Source organism: Lepisosteus platostomus, chromosome 9 (assembly GCF_059453375.1).
Source record: "Lepisosteus platostomus isolate fLepPlt1 chromosome 9, fLepPlt1.hap1, whole genome shotgun sequence".
Taxonomy (NCBI): Eukaryota; Metazoa; Chordata; class Actinopteri; order Semionotiformes; family Lepisosteidae; genus Lepisosteus; species Lepisosteus platostomus.
The window spans coordinates 4,988,860-5,006,849 of record NC_142619.1 but is presented as its reverse complement, the minus strand read 5'-3'; the positions used below and the strand labels follow the sequence as shown (position 1 = coordinate 5,006,849).

The 17,990-nt window shown below is 40.5% G+C and overlaps 1 protein-coding gene across 1 annotated transcript in view; it reads right to left on the bottom strand.

Annotated features, from left to right (window-relative positions):
• cd9b (CD9 molecule b) overlaps positions 1–16,551 on the bottom strand; it is a 40,008-nt gene extending 23,457 nt beyond the window's left edge. The window contains exon 1 of the mRNA XM_088646641.1: positions 16,360–16,551. Coding sequence (XP_088502767.1) covers positions 16,360–16,425 — 66 coding nt within the window. The 5' untranslated portion in view covers positions 16,426–16,551. The remainder of the gene's footprint in view (positions 1–16,359) is intronic.
• Between the last annotated feature and the right edge of the window lie 1,439 nt (positions 16,552–17,990).

Here is a 17,990-nt window from a genome sequence, read left to right as displayed (position 1 = left end):
TCCGTATTCTGCATTTGCACTCGAGCGCCATCTGTTTAACAGAAAAAACAAAATAAGTCAGGCCATTGTAATTAATCCATGCCTTTTGCACCTGTTTTACCTAAAGGTAATCAGAGGAAAGATGTCTGACTACAAAACGGCACAAGAATCTTGCAACTAAGACCAGTTCTCCACTGTGAACAAAGTGCTCTGAGTCCACAGTAATGGTCAGCTTCCAGAAAGTTTGCCCACTTTGAAATTCATAGTATAATAATGGTATAATATTTCAGCTTGTCTTGTTTCCGCTCATTTATAATGTAAGCCAAATTTCAGAAAACACTCCACAACTTACATGAGTGTTGTGTGGTTACACAAACTAAAACCTTCGTTGGCCTGACCTTGGTTAGGCTGGTAATTAAATAACTCCATCTCCACCTGCTAAAAGCTCCACTGATATCAGTTCACTCAGCATTCCTGCATCACAAAGATAGTTTTAGCTTGTTTCTATGCTATTACACCTCCTGTTACTTCATTTACTCGAACCTCCTAGTGTGTACTCGCTGGAATGAGTGTGTGTAGAAGAATCATAAAGAGCTACAGTATAATGGACATGGATAGAATAAGTAATGATCTGGTACGTAACATACCAGTGAGTAATGTTGTCATTGATACCTGAGGGCCAGTCTGCAACTGTGAGCATGTGTACAGTATACTGTAGTGTGGTCAGTCACATATTTTGAAATAAAGGCACCACAGCCTTGAAATCCACTAATAAGACTGTAACAGCTTGAACCGTGAATGTGGCTGGAAAACATTTTTGCTTCAGTAGTTCATATACAGTACCTTTTAACCCGAGTCTCATTCAGTGTGGGACAGTGTTTCCTCCGAGACTTTCTCTGTTTCCCAGGTTCTGTATAAGGTCACAACAGTGAATCTGAGCAGTACCCTACAAGCATTTAGTTCTCCATAACCATAAATCCATTCTCTAACCTTACTGTCCAGAGGGTTGTCGGGCGGCTGGCAAGTAATGGGCACAATGAACTGCGCACCCACAGAGACACTCACACCAGGGCCAGTTTTCCCAGAAGCCAATTCGCCTACCAGCCCGCCTTTGGACTGTAGGAGGGAACTGGAGCACATGAACATACAGACAGCACCCCAGCAACTGAACCCAGGACCCCAGTGCTGTGAGGGTGCAATGCTAACTACGGCGCCACCACGCCACCCCATTTCTCCATATTAATGATTGAATTTGTTTCACGTTTTATTGTAAAGGAGAAGCACTCTTGCATTGCGTTTGTGTCGTTTCTAAAGCTATAACTCCAGTAGTCGCCAAGAACTCGTCTTCTCCGCAGTGTCAAGTTACCGTGCAGGCCTGCTACTTCTGCCCACTGCTTATTTGTGTGCAATACAAATTAGTTGTATACAGTATACGATATTTGTATACCGTCACCAGCAGTACCTGCTTGCTTTACAGGATAAACATTTGAATGCTCTACTGTCATGTACTGTACATGGTTACAATGGAGTCTGCAGCTGATTCAGAATCTCCTGCTTCTAAATAGGTGAGTTCAGCAATTGAAAATGAACGGCTGAGAGCCATCTCTAAGACAGCGGGATATGGGATATGCCCAGCGTATTCACGCACTGAATTTTAAAAATGAAAAAAAAAAACTGGTATAAAACAAAGTACAGGTTTTGCATCACAGCTGGGGGAAAGCCCAAGCCATTCACCAGTTTACTTCCAACATTTCATTTTAGGACTTACTGTATTACCAGCAGTTTTGTTTAATGTCATGTTCTATTCTCAGTTTACTCAGAAAGTCCCTCTGTCTGCTAATTTCAGTGCTGTGTTTATTGAATACTATAATAATGTTACATGTTTGCAACAAAGGAACAGTGTCAATTCTTACATATATGTATGGCTGTAGTAAGGACTGTGGAACCAATCCGTCTTTTCAGTTTCTAAAAACTTCATCTTTAAGTACGCAGCGCTTTGCAAACACATCCACCCCATTTTCAATGATGTCCCATTGTGTTGAATTACAAATGATTTGTAAATGGCGTCGGGATATGTCTCATCAAGACGTGAATGCTCAACCCAAACGCTTTCAAGGGTGAAAGAAATGAAATGTCACCTTGTCAGGAAATCACATTTGATTATTAATTTGAAGAAATGTGACCGCACAATGCCTTCCAAAAGTATGAATACACTTGTGCTGATGTCTCGTTTTGATGAATTATGAATGATGTATGCCATTTTTGACAATGTATGGGTGAAAGGAGTTAAATTATCAGCAAAACCTACACAGAAAAATCAAAAGCTAAAATATGTTGATTGAATATGTATTCACCTCCTTTGCAAAGGAAAACCTAAATTAGTCCAGTTGCAAAAGATAAATCGCACAATTGTTTGACTGGCCTCGGTGTGCAATAAGTGACTCGCATGATTTCATAATAAATATATTTGTCCCTGTGGTCCAATGTCCTTCAGTCAGGTAATGAATTTTAAACAAGTTTTAAGCACAGCACAAGCCTGAATACACTGTGTGTATTTCTTTCATTTTGTAGATGCGCTCGCATAGAAAACCATTTACAGCTGAATTGTATTCTTAACATTCACAGGGGCTATCCATTCCAGGGTGACATTCTTGTGACTCACAAAGGCATAGTACTACTGCTCTGCACACAGCTGTGAATTCTGCAAGTTGGAAATCTGGAAAAATAAAAATCCAAACGGAATCCCAACGATTCACTTAGGAATATAAACGTGAGGACATTTCTGCTCCAACAAGATTAAAATCACAACTATGAGTCTAAACTTCTGTTCCTACCCTAATTGCAATATACCAAAAGTTAGCAGATGCTTGCTTGTTTTTCTCAATGTGTGCACCAGCAATAAAGACAGCCGTGGTATAATCCACAAGACTAAAAAAACTGACCATTCTGTGGTCCATGACTAGGCAGTATCTGGACACTTTTAACAATAATAACTGTACGGTTGCAAATTTAGAAATCCTTAGCAAACTACTCAAGTATGTTTTTACTGTTCGTCTGTCGGTGTCTGATAGCTCTTCATAAATAAGGCAGGTGGTGCTTACACCAAGTTGTGTGGATTTCTAGAATTCTGCTGCTTTGAAAATATAAGTCAAATGGTGGTGGTTGACAAAAATTCAATTTTCTCTTGAAGCAGGAACACTTCCATAAAATGCAGAGTGAAGACACGTTCAATATTCTTTTTTTTTGGCTTCCCCGCAAAGAGGTCTAACTAATTTGAAAGTCTTTCATGAGTCGCTATGAAAAAAGAATGATCATTTAAAAAGAATGCAAATAATAAAAAAAAGATCAACAGACAAACATTGCACATTATTCTATTACAAAAAATAAGAAACGCATTGCACATGTACAGTATAACACATAACAACATGTAACATTTATAACACGTCACAAAACATATCGCACTCAAGTGGGTTGTAAGAGTCAAAATTGTGTTCATCCTTGACATTTGCACTGACAGCTTTAATGGGTAGTGGAACAAAGGGATGTTTGTATCTGTTTGACTTACATTTGGGAACCCTAAAACGTCTGCCAGAAGGAAGAAGTTGATATTCAGAATTGAGGATGTGGGAAGGATCTGATAGAATTTTTCCTGCGTGTTTGATTATGGATTTTTCCAAGATTGGCTGCAGGGAGGGGTGCTGTTTCACTCCCATGACCTACAAAGCTGTCTGGATGAGGCGGGCAATTTGCGATTTTAAATGAACTGATAAATTGCCAAACCACACTGTAATACCATATCTGATAATGCTCTCGATTACAGCACGGTAAAAGTGTGGCGTTACTTCCTGTCGAACCCCAAACACTCTTAGTCTTCGCAGGAAATATAAGTGCTGCTGAACTTTGGAGCAAACACTCTTAACACGAGTAGTCCAGCACAGGTTACTGTCTATGTGTACACCTAAGTACTTATATGAATCGACCTGAGAGATAAATTCGTTGTGGATTACTACCCGTGAGTGATCACCAACTGCTCTGGAATGGAAAACTATTTGTTTTGTTTTTTTCAAAATTCCAAATCAGGCTATTGTTGATGCACCCTTGCACAAACCTTTGGATTTCTAACATGTATATGAGCTGCTACCTCTATGCATTAAGCCAGGCACAGCTGTATCATCTGAGAATTTGAAAATGAAGTTGCTTTGACTACTGCTTGTACAATCATTTGTATAAAGTGTGAACAGAACTGGAGAGCTCACACAGCCCTGAGGGGCAGATGTGTTAATAGGTCGCGACTCGGAAAGAGTTTTGGAGTCTGCATGCTTTCTCTGTGCGCACGTGCGTTTTTCCTTGGCACTCACACTTGCGGACAGAGCTGACTCGGTGTGGTGACTGTCCCTTTCTCCAGTCCCTGTAATGAAGTGGTGTTGTATCCAGGGAGAGAGCAGTCATGTGTTGTTAGTCCCACCCTGTGCACGACGCTTCCTGGATTGGCTCCAGTTTGCTGAGACCCTGATCAGGATAAGTGGTTTTCCGATAATGGATGTATGGCTTTTAAATGGATTGTGTTCTGCAGTTCACTAAAGAACATCAGGAATTCCATTTAATAGCACAGGGTCAATGTCATTTTTAAAAATGCTTGCAGTTAGTTATTAAACCTGCACTTTTGTCCAACGTGGACTGAATGCAATAGAGAGTGAGCCATACTGTATATCGCATAACATTCCATAATATTATAGTATACACAGTACATTTCACTAGATAGTATTCATCACAACAACTGCTGTACAGCCACTTACAGTAGGGCCTTTCGGTTAATTAGAGAGCTGTTACTTAACAAAGGAACCCCCTAATGTCATTATAAAGGGGACTTTATTTTATCCACTGTACTAGATAAGAAAAGTAGACGACAGTAAAGACCACCTGGCAGATGCACTGTCTTGCAGCAACTCAATTAATGATTTAATGAAACTTAATATATTTTTAATGTTTGTCTGTCAGTGGCTATGATCTCTCTTCAGAAATAAGGCAGGTGGTGCTTACACCCAATTGTGTAAATTTTTAGAACTCTGCGGCTTTGGAAATATAAGCCAAATGTTGGTGGTTGACAAAAACTTAGTTTTATTTAGAAGCAGGACCATTAAAATTCAGAGTGAAGACGGGTTCAATTTTCTTGTTTCTTTTTGGCTTCCCAGCAAACGGGCCTAACTAATTTGAAAGTCTTTCATGAGTAACTACGAAAGTATCTACGATCTTGGGCAGCTACCACAGTCAACCCTGAGCTAAACATCAAATAAACCCTAATCCCCTATAAACGGTGAGGCAAAAAGATACTGTTCTGAATCGAGAATAACACCCTAGATTAACAATTTGTCAGTAGTTCATGAAACTCTCTTAACGCGGAGCCCAGTTAAATCAGTTGTTGTATTGCTAATGTCATTATAAATTATAGCTATTGCTTTAATATAAAGTATACTGTGTTTGTAATATGTGTGCCTTGCAAATGTATTCAGCCCCTGCAAAGTTTCTACAGTTTTTCTCTTTTTTCTAGTTTTTTAAATCGAATTTTGATTAAAACAGAACAGAATCTGCATGAGCTTTTTCAAGCGAAAGGATTAAGCAAAAATTATGGCAGAATGGAGATCAATTTAATGTTTAACTTTATTTAAAAGATTCTCAACTCTTACTCAGCCCAGGCAACCCTGAATAAGTTCAGGTGCAAAAGAAAAACTGAACAGGTCGCAAAAGAGGTGTAATGGCCTCTCTCTGGGTGTAATCAAAATGGTTTAACTTCACAGTAAATTAATCTCTCTGTATGTTACCCTTGATAGTAAATGTTCCCAAAATTAATCAACCAAGACCAAGGGGAAGACCAAGGAGCTCTTAAAACCAATCAGGTATAAAGAGGTAAAGAGCACAATAAGTACAATAACTTTCCCTTTGAATCAACAGTTTACAAGTGGAATTATATTACACCACTGAATGCTACTGAGATCTGGCTTAACTGAGTAGCCTGGCAGGAAGGAAACTGGTAAACAATGTTGCTGTGAAGTCAAAAGTGATTTAAAAAAGTTTCCAAAGTTTTGCAGTACATTCGAGATGGGAATTTCTGTTTGTGTATCAAATCCCGGTCCCTCTGCTGGGGCCTGTTTTTCTGAGTGGTAATGCTGTTAATGCAAAAGACATGTTTCATCCCATATGAGATACCCTACAGACATGTGGCAGAAGGTGATATTATGGGGTCAAAACATCAGTCTAAATGAGAAGTATTTCATCGGTTGCAAGGCCAGAAGAGCACATTGCCTAACCTGGACCATCTCAGCTGTCTCGCCTGGTGGATGATATCGGCATGCTTCTTATAAGCAGGGACTGAGGGATAAGTAGTGCAGTGTCCAAGTGAATCCTAGAGGAAAACCTACTGCAGTTGCCCGGAGTGCAGTCCAGGACAAGGACCTGAAAGGAACGGGCAAGAACGCACTGAAGTGGTCGGATAAGAGCGGACTTGAGTCCAATAGCAAAGCTTGATGATCCTGCAAGCCTAAACAAACTTGTCAGGACCTGAACAATTTACCAGGACAGTGAGACAAATTGGATGAGGATGGTACAGACCTGTATAAAAAAAAAATGCTGAGAGCAGTTAATTGCTTAATTGGGGAGGCAAATACTTAAGCAACCAGAGAATTTCACTTTATCTCATTTGTAGATTTTGTTATCCTTCAGCCTCCTTCACATAGTGTTCAGCTTAAAATATTTATTGGTTCTATCTATCTATCCATTTTCTAACCGGTCTATCCAGTAGTGGACTGTGGGGGCGCTGGAGCCTATCCGGGCATGCAATGGGCTCAAGGCAGGATACACCCTGGACAGGATGCCAGTTCATCACAGGGCACACGGGCACAAACACACTCGCGCACTCATACCAGGGCTTGTTTTCCTTTAAGCCAATTAACCTACCAGATTCTCTTTGGACTCTGGGTAGAAACTGGAGCACCAGGAGGACATCCATGTGAACCCAGGGGGAACATACAAACTCCACACTTAGGAAATGAATCCAGGGCCCCAGCACTGCAAGACAGCAATGCTATACACTGTACCACTGTGCCATAAAATCTATTCCTTGGAAAACAAAATTCCGTTGAATTCATTGGCAGGGCACTTTTGTAAGGCACTGTATCCGTGGGCTCCAAGGCTCCAATCCGATATCTCGAATCTAAAGGTTTGACTGACCAGCAGTAAGTCCTACAAGGAAGTAAAAAGCGGTATAATAGAAAAATAAAAGTATAGGAAAAAGAAAAATTGAAATTTTTTACAGTTTCTATTTGTTGAAAAAACTAAAATGCTTTTGTTAATCACCGAACAGAATTAATAGCTCTTCACCTAAGCCAATCATTCCAAAATTAATCTAAACATCAATCATTCATGCCAATCAAACTAAAACGTATCCAGTGAATCAACAGATGAATATTAAAACTTCTGTATTCTGTAGGAGTCTAAGGCAGGGAGTCAAGACTCTGATCCTGAAAGGCTTAGTATCTGCTGTTGTTTGTCTATCGGAGTTCTTAGTTAACTATCTGATTATCTACATAACTGTAATATTACCAATCTGGCTAGTTTCTAATCAAACCTAATTTCTAATCTGGCTTTTATAGATAACTGTACTTTAAGTGATTTTTTTTGAGTGATTAAAGGTAAAATATCTTAAGGAAAATCCTACACACCTCGAACTCTTAATTGTTAAACTGACCACTAAGGTGGAAACAAAAGCCAGAATAAACTGTGTTTTACAGGGACTTAGTCCAGGGACAGAGTTTGGTACCCCTGGACTAAGAGGAGGACAAATTGGTTCCCAGGACCACTAGCCCAGAAGCCTGGGGAAGAATTAATGGTACAAATGATCAATTTAATTACAGAAATACATTGTCCCAGGGATGCTGGAGGCCTGTCCACAATTCACAGCTCTTAGATACAGCCTAAGCAATGCAGAATTATTCTGGAGAGCTACTGATATATGGGTCTTTATACAACATTAAACATTAATCCAATATTGATTTTTAGTTGATTAAATGGCGTTCTCTTGAAGTGTCCAAATTGGAAAGCAGAAGAGAAGTGTGTGGCTATACTACACTTCTCTAGAAGTGCTTTACCTGCTGACTGACTTGATATTGAAATTTTGAACTGTTGTGCACTCTGTACATGGATGTTTACAGAAACCAGACACTTGTGCCGACGCCTTTTAAAACCCAGCTCATTAAAGTTCAGTTTTAAGTAAAGAAAAGCCGTGCCCTACTCCCACTTACAGAGGAATGTCATGAAGCGACTGTTTGGCAGCTTCATTGTCAGAAGGGAGAAATCTGTATAGGCTCTCTGATGTGATTAATGCAGAAAAAAAGAATAAATTGAAGCAACTATGGATATTATCTGTGCAGGTGATTCAGTTCTTGATAGAAAGAGATTACTGCATAGCTGTTTGGAAGTACAGTAAAATTGGACCCTTGACCTCAGTAATCCCTCGGGTATTCCCCTGTAATGTATGTCTCTTTGACACACCGGGATTTTCCATTACTCCCAGGAAAAAAAAAAACTCCGCCAACAGATCCCAGCAAGAACTAAAACACATCTGTTACAAACACATCTGTTAGATCCGTCAACAAGCAGCATAATCCCATAATGCACCAGGAGAGACGTCTGAACTTTTGTTTCTATCCTGTATTGAAGATGTTTCTCAATTATTTCTACATTATCACGCCTGCTGATGCCTTCACCCCCTTGTCAACTTCAATTCTGTTGCTAAAAGAAAACCCACATCTTCAGGAATGGTGTTCCTACTTTGTGCTGTATTATTAAAACGTGGAATTTGTTTACTGTTATTCTACTCTGATGTAACTATTTTTTTGTGGAATTTTTAGGTGGCTCTGTAGTCTGCTACTAACCAGGATTTAATAGCTACCGTGCAACAAATATTACCATGTCAATATTTTAAAATATTTCATTTAATAATGGCGTCTTTGAGCTTTGGTTGAATCTTTATGTAATCTCAAGTTTTTTACATCATTTTATTCCGAACAAAGCCCAATTGCTGAAAGTTACTGATGATCGTCACTTTCTGTATGTGTCATTTCCTGGTTTATTTGTATTTTCCATTTCACAGGGTGTATTTCTGTGGACAGGAAAACACTGTAATCCAATGCTTGTGGGAGTTATGGGAAGGCTCTGAGTCATGAGGCTTTGGGAGAGAAATTCATTAACTTGTGAACAAACAAGGAGAGGAGTGGACTGAAGTATGTAAAACACTGGTGATTTTACTTAGTTGCTCATATTTTTAAAAGAATACCCACAAGTCTTGCCAGATGAAAGGCACTGGGTCCTCACCCAGAACATGGAAGCAGGTGACGACTCCGTTGAACAGAATGGAAAAAAAAACCCCAATGTGAGCAGAATAAATTAAAAATCACATGACCGATACTGAACTGGGCACCTGTGGCTGTTGACTCACTGTCACATGGCTGTTGACTAAATATCACCATTAAGAAAATACGTGGAAGTGATAATGCTGTAATTTCACAGAATGCTGTAGAAAAATAGAATTTGCGCTAAATATGAAAGAAGATAATGTTAAAAGTCTCTCTCGGATAGTTCCAGGTGGCTGGAGACAATCTCTTGTTTAAGAAATCTGCTTTCAGTCGAAATCTGGTTTGGTTTCTGAGCTTTTATTTTCAGACTGCTGTCTGTGGTAGTTATTTTGTCTAAGGCTTGTATTAAATCTAAGCTTCTACTCACCCACCCATCACCAAAGACTAGCTTAGCACTTTGATGTGGAATTCCTTTTCGAAGTAGAAGAAACCTCTAGTAACCAGAAAGCTGTCCCCCTGTACAATGTGTATAATTTGCATGTGGGTCAAAATTATCATTTAAACCTGGCCCACATCGGGATAAATTTAACGTGACGCATTTAGAATTTGTGATGCTGAGTGGGCGATTGCAGTCAGTGACATTTTAGAAATGTTTATAGGCTTTATGGTTAACCCACGATTTTTATAGCCTTTCTAAGAAGTATACAGTAAACGTGAGGCACTGCTCTTTAGGTTGAGCCCCTGCCGCAGGATAGTGTCATTGTGAAAATAGTCCATAGAAAATTAGTGGAAACAGTCTCTGCCTTAGGTCTTGGAATGCCCAAATCCTTAAATTTTTCTCAATCAATGGTTAAAGATTGGTAAATTACACAAGAGAGGTTGGCCGGTTGCAATACTAAAAGATCCTCTTGCTCAACATGAAAAGTTCAAAGCTTTTGCATGTCAAAGAGGACAGTTTCGGACAACTTCTTGACCGAAACCACATTCCTCTGAAGGTAATAGGGAATTACCTGACCGACTGGGCTGGCAACGTTTAAGACCACGAAGGCGATATTTTGATGTCAGCTGTCAAACTCTCTACTATACACAGACCCAGAGCGGAGAGGTTTCCTGGGATATCAGTTTTGTTTGGGCCATTTTGCTTGGTTTGTAGTTGAGTAACAAAATGACTCTAAAATTTCAACCAGTTGTTTTTAGAGAGTCCGCAGATTAGGCTCCAAGCACCCGGCTGGGAAGCCTGTTCCATACTCCCACTAGTCTTTGCTCAGTGCTGATTCTAACTGTCCTTTATGAAGCCTTTCTAAAGCTCTAAAATTCTTTTTTTAGTATGGCAAGTTACTTTAGATTAATGTGCCTGCATTACTTTCCACCCCTTTTGCTATAAACACAAGAATTACTGCCTGGCTTTTTCACTACTTCTCTATATTGTCTTGGCACAGTCATGGGGGAATTTACATAAACACTCAGTTCCCTTCATGCTTAGATTTCTGCAGTTGAGAATCGCCTGTGCAATATACTGTATATGGTATATGTTGCTACTACACGGATTGATCACTTTTCATTTTCATCTGTCCATTTTCTACAATTCAGGGTTGCAGGGGAGCCAGAGATTATCCTGGCAGGTAACAGGTGCAAGGCAGGATACACCCTGGATGGGATGCCAGTTGATCACAGGGCACATACTGTACACAAATACACAAGGGCCAATTTTCTCAGAAGCCAATTAACCTCCTAGCATGCCTTTAAACTGTTGGAGCAAACCGGAGCACCTGGGGAAAACACACCTAAACATGGGGGAAAACATGCAAACTCCACACAGACAGAACTCCAGGTGCAGTGCTTCAAGGCACAGATGCTAATCACCGTGCCACCAGACAGCCCCATGCTACAGTACCTTTGTCAAAGTTAAGTAGAATTTTCCAAACATATGCCCAATCCATCGTTTGTCTATTTGCTGCATTGCCAGTTTGCAACTTGCATTATCTGAGAACTAGTTTGAAAACAGTATTTGAACCTAATAGAAAGTGAAAATAATATATAGTAGATCAGGAAGAGCAACATGCCTAAAACAGATGCCTGTGGCACATAATTACTTGCATCCTCCCAGGTAGAGTTTCAGTTTTTCTTCGTGGAGAAAACTAAGCTTCTGGTGTACACATATGATCATAGCCATTGACATCAGCCTCTGACTGCAGAAAGCTATTTCAGTCATTTCCCATTACAGATGTCCACAAGAGCAGTTTCCTGTATTATTGCAATGCTCTTAGTTTGAGACTTTAAGAAGGACCATCATCTCTTAAATGGTCACTGTTTTGGAAGCAGTCTTGGTGAAGCTCAATTGTTTCCATAACTTACTTGGATACTGGTAAAGACAAGCTTAGTCTGTAGTTTTCAGATTTGCTTTCGTCCCTTTAATGACATAGAATCATATCTGCCTTTCGCAATTCTCGGCAAATGGGGTGGGTGGGACTGTGGTTTACTATTGCTGCCTCACGGTGCTGGGGCACTGAATTCAGTTCTGGACCAGGGATTCTGTCTGTGTGGAGTTTGGGGTGGAGCGGTGGCTCTGTGGCTAAGGATCTGCGCCTGTGGCTGGAAGGTTGCCGGTTCAAATCCAGCAGCCGGCAGAGGAATCCTACTCCGTTGGGCCCCCGAGCAAGGCCCTTAACCCCAACTGCTCCAGGGGCCGCCGTACAATGGTAGACCCTGCGCTCTGACACGCTCTGTGTGTCTCATGGAGAGCAAGCTGGGGTATGACAAAAGATAATTCCTTATGCAAGAAATTGTAAAGGGTTAATAAAGTGATGTTATTATTATTGTATGTTCTCTCCATGTTCATGTGATTTTTCACCCGATGCTCCGGTTTCTTCAAAAGACATACTGGTGGGTTAATTGGCTTCTGGGAGAATTGCCCCTGGTGTGAGTATGCGTGTGTCTGTTTGTGTGTGCCCTGTGATGGACTGGCGTCCTACCCTTGCTTTGACCCCGTATTAGCAAAAATGGATGGATGGAAATCTGTGGGTACATCTTCCATCTTTAGTGAACTTAAATCACCTAGTTATATATAATAAATTACAAGTAAAGGTTTATTCCATGCTGAAAAAAAGAAGAAAAGAAACAGTGTTTCAGCTGTAAGCCTTCTTCAGGTAAAGAAGAAGGAGGCTCCACAACTGAGTTTCTTTTCATCATGGAATAAACCTTTACTTGTTCCTTTGCAGGCTACTCATGCTGACATAGCTCCTTACTTGAACTACTGTCATACAGTAAATAACATCCCTCACACACTAAAGTGTGAGAGGTGTGAATAAAATCTGATCCCCTTCACTCACACCTATCGTCAGGTACCAGTGATCTTAATTTGAACTCCTCCTACTTCCTGTAGAGCCTATGCCTCTTGCCAGGATAAATTCTGGCCTACTCAGGCCTTTGGCCTTGCCTTCCATATCACAGGAAGAGGACTTCCAAAATCTCTTCAAGGTGAGATTTTTAGGTTTGGTACACGAGCGGTTTTGATTTTGTACTTCTCTGCGGTATTACCCCCCAATAACAGCGTCAACAGAGTTACATCATCTTTAGTCGCCTTAAAACACGGCAGTTTTCTTTTCCTCCCTAGCAACGAAGGTGCGTTCAGGAGTTAGATTTCAAAATGAGCCTGGCAAACATTTGCCCTCCTCATTACCTCAAACAACAGTTTAGGAAACTAGCAACAGCCGCGCCACCACTCCTTCACATTCTGCAGGTTTGAATCAGCCTTAAACTGACTGAAGCAGTCATGACTCGCAACACAATTTCACATTTCTTCACCTTGAAGTCTTCTGTAAGACTCATTTAGCCCTCACCTGGATCTTTACAATGCTAAGCAGGACACACCTTTTAGTATTTCGATCCTCTGCCCACGTGCTTTACTTTTCCATCTCGCAAAGCACGCCACAGTGCTGCTTCGTAATCGGCCCGACTTGAAACGGCACGTGCAGAACCTTTTGCGTGCTCATTTGTACACTATTTAACAATGCTGTTTGTGCTCTATGTAGCCCAGCTGAGAGCATCTGATCTGGAGATTTCATGATTGGCCCAGCAAACACTCAACTTCCCTTGGTGAGTAACTGTACATTGCTTCATTCCAACACTAGCGTCTTTAGAAGAAGGCTAATCAGCCACGATTGCAAGGACAATACTTAAGTAATGGAGCCCATGACACCATATGATGCAACACTGACACCAGTCCTGAAAGGCACTAAAAAGGCACCAAAAAGGAAATGAACTCAACTTGCACAACAACCTTGACCTTTTCCCACTGTATGTGCACTGTGAGTTCCAACACTAAGCAAACCGGCGAAGGGAGATTCCCGCATCTCGTGCTTTGATTCATAAGTCTCTTTACGCAAAATTAGATTTGCAAAACCGAGGGCTGAGCAACTAGCAGATGGTCTGCGGTGATGGAGTTCCTTCTACAGCACGGGGCATATTTTTGACTTATTCCATCGTATAAATCGGAAGGAAACCATCCCATCCGTTTTCTCACCCATGTTGTCCGTTAGAAGGCAGCTGGGGGGGCCTGAGCCTAGCCCTGCAGCAAAGCGCACAAGCTGGGGTGGTTGGGATGCCAGTCCATCGCAAGACACACCCAGACATACCAGGGCCAGTTTTTCCAGAACACGATTAATCCACCAGCATGTCTTTGGACTGTGGGAAGAAACCGGAGCACCTGGAGAAAACCCACAAGAACCCAGGAAGAACATGCAAACTCCACGCAGAAGGACACCCAGGTGCAAGAAATTGATTGAACCTAGCCCCCCAGCGCTGTAAGATGGCAATGTTAACCACTGTGCCACCATGCCACCCACCTATAACTTAGATTCAGCATAACTATCTCAAACTAACAGCTGCCAGTTCTGTACTGTTTCCCTGTCTTCTCTGCTGAAATACTCCATCTCTTTACAATTCTCATTTCTTTTTTTTCTTAGTTAAGTATACTTTCCATCTTGGCTCCCGGGCCCTGGTGTCTACAGAAACAGTCCTCTTTTAACTTAGTGGGCCCAGAAATCCAGGTGAAGTTTCATAGGAATATATGGGAATATACAGAAAATATGGGATGGTAAAAAACCAAAAGGCACCATTCCTGGTTAGTTGGCAAGATCGTCTTTTTGTGGTAATGTTCTGTTACATAGTTTACTTCAATTACTATTTTTATTGAGTAATTTAACTGTTTGGTTGATTAGATTTTAACAGTGTTTTCTTCACTCTTTACTTGGTTGTGGTCACAGTGTATTATCGGCAAAAGAAACCTTGCAAATAGAACTGCTCTGTCTGTTTTTTTTTTGGTTCCACTAGAGCTGTCCAAACAATTCTTGGTAGATGACCAAACAATGATGTAAACAAGTAAGAAAAAAACAGTTTTTTATTTCTTGCAAGAACCCAACAGTGCAAATTCTAGATGTCTATGTGAAGGATGTTTTGAAACCAAGTATGATATCTTGGGGCTCATTTCGAAACCTTTCTAAACTTTCAATATCTGAAAACACTTAAAAAAGCAAAACAAAGCTGAATTATACACACAATTGTGGTAAAGTGCTTAATCTCTCCAAGTAATAAACAGCTCTATAGTAATAAACTGGATCAGGATTACGAATGATCATTCATGTCTTGGAAGCTATTAATAAATACACCTCATTTTTAATGCAATTTAGGTTGTAACAAAAAAAAAAAACAGCAGTATTGTGTCTGGTTTTCTTTGTAATAAATCATACAGAGAAGCCAGTTTCGAAACTTGAAAGATCTCAATGCAAACAGTACAGTACCACATCGGTTTTTTTAATCTTTTGCACTCGGAGTAATCTGTCTATGAAAGGTCATGTCACGGGTCTTAACAGGAACAGGAGAAATGTGTAGACTGAAGATTTTGTTGTCGACTGTTGGAAGTTGATATTTTACCTTTTTGGCAGCTCTGATTAATTCAAACCAAAAAACAAACAAACAAACAAACAAACAAACGATGGCGTTGTTGATGATTAAACACGTTTTTTTTTAGTATTACAATATGCTTAAATATTGGACAGAGAAAAAAGGAACTTAGACGTTTGCCTTTGATCACTGTCAAACCACACATTTAACTCCCTAACTACAGATGTATGGCTGTCTACAGGAAACACCCAACAGTAATGAAGGCCTTGTAATCTTAATTTGTTCAAGGGATTAGCAATTTCTATTTATAGTCCTACAGATTAAAAGCAATCGTATAGCAGGCGTCTGGACTTGTTTCTTTATTATCTGATAAACAGTGTATTAATGCATTCAATGGGAGAAGGGATTTCGGTTTATAAATAAGACTAACTACTGCACGAAATAAAGGGCATATGATGGCTACAGAGATATGCTAATCCAACACCTTCGAATTAATAAAAATACGCTTTACAGAACTTCACCATCTCCCCATCTTTTCGGCCTGCTCCGATGTACAGTATCTATCTGCAAATCGACGGTAAAAATTCACACTGCAATGAACACTGCACACGATCACTATTCTGTGCCAAACAGGAATTAAAAAAAAAACAGTGTCGCACATTACTGATCAAAATGACAGGAAGGCGACAAGCTCCTAATCCCAGATAGCGGAGCAGCCTGATTTACTGTAGCATTTTCACTTCAACAAAAGAAGTCCGTTCAAAAACGATCTCCAGGAAAATGACGATTTAAATATGAGCGTTTCAGTAGCGTACATTTTATGCGTCCCCAGTAAGGTATTTAAAAGTTACGCCTCTTCACTTACAGACACACACAAAATAATAAAGTGCTATATCAAAATAAGCACAGATGCTTTCCTAAATTCGGTGTGAATCGTTTTTGCGACTCTCAGATCTCACTTCTTGTATGCGGTTGCTGTTTTTCCTCTAAACACAGAAAGAGCCATGTGTGCCAACAGCGAGCTTCTTATCGTCCCCAGTCCATCAGATCTACAGTATGATGACCTGTCTGAGCGGACAGTCCGAAAAACTTAACTCCATTCCATCCAAAGATCAGCAAACCGGCAACTTACCCAGAAAATGAAATTGAAGACAAACAACAAATATTTGATGCATTTAGCTCCGCCTGCCACTGGCATTTTTAAGGATGTTTCCACCGGTAACTTTCACATAAAGAGCAGGACGCACACAGTTCGCCGAGCGTTTGTTTCGAGCGTAGAAAACTTCTTTGCGGTTTTGCTTTTTCTAGTCCGTCGCTCGCTCACGCTGCGTGCTCCAGGCAGCTGAATTTCGACTCAGACCAATGAGCTGTCGATGCGAGTTTTTTTTTGCCTCCCACGTTTTATCTCCTCTTCTTTTAATTGCATTTCTCTCGAAATAAACAAAACAAAGAACAAAAAGGAGTTAGAAGTTCTTTTATTTTTCTGTTCTGCCCACTGTTTTCTCTGTGACGAACGGTTCTTCAGTGTCTTGACAGTGTTGAAGGACTACATCTGTTCAGCCTGAGCTTTTCCTACGCTCATAACCCCCTTTTCCGCTCTTGTAAGAATACTTTAATAATGTCTCCTGTACATTTACTGTATCTTTCCGCAAAACTGGGGATGACAAGGCATAGTTGTAAAATCTGTACAGTATGCGGCTCGATTGTCATTTACTAAAGCAAAGATGGACTTTACGGTGTTTGAATATTACTCCACGGTTAATCTGTCCGAAAATATATTACGACCAGAGGAACACTGCGTAAAGATACAATTTAAAGGACAGAAAACGTAGTTAAGAGCTTTTTAGGGGTCACTAAGAAGGATTTCACAGATCGGTACTGTGGCTGTTTAGCTGAAAGCAGTTTTTCATGTCTGGTCTCGAGTACTGCCTTACTGCTGAAGCAGAGAATAAGGGGAGATTTCTTAGAGTGATTTGTACTCCATGTGATGAAATTGGTCTTGAATTGTCCCTTCCAAAATGGCCTTTACTTAGAAGAATTATAGTGATACAATAATAATGTTTATCTTCCTTTTCGCAAGACATGATTATACTGTACCTAAACTTTTCTTTAAGGCAGGGTTCTCAAAGTCAGGTTCTGGTGAACTTGTCTTCTTTTGTTCCAATCTGATGGGTATAATTAAACAATTAACCCGTTTTGTTTTCTAAATTATATATAGTGATGGAAAAAAGAAACATAATATTTTCTGGAATGAGAATACTATAGTATGTACTTTCACAAAAAGTTGTCAATTTGTTTTAAGCCTTCTGACCAGCAATACAGCTTTTGCAGTGAGGCATTGCAAATTGCCAATCACATGAAAGCTCGTTAGGTGCACTTTTACCCAACGAGGGCCAGGTGGATCAATGCCTGATCAGGTCACCTTTTAAAAAGGCCTTGATTCAAAGCTTAGGTCACTACAAGAAAAAGGCCACACTTAGTCAGTTTTCTGTGCATTCCATAATGCCTCGAATGTCACCAGAAGCAAGGGAGAGGGACATTGGCATGCTGCAGGCTGGCATGTCATGTGTCACCATTGCCAGACACTATGGAGTAAGCTGCTCCACTGTGTCCCAACTGCAGGGAAGGTCTCAGGTGACCTGGAGGACAGATGACTGTCCAAGATCCGGTCGCCCTCGAGTGATCACACCAGAGCAGGACCAACAAATCAGACTGGTCCATCTGAGAGATCGTTTCAGATCTGCCACCCATACTGCTTCTGAA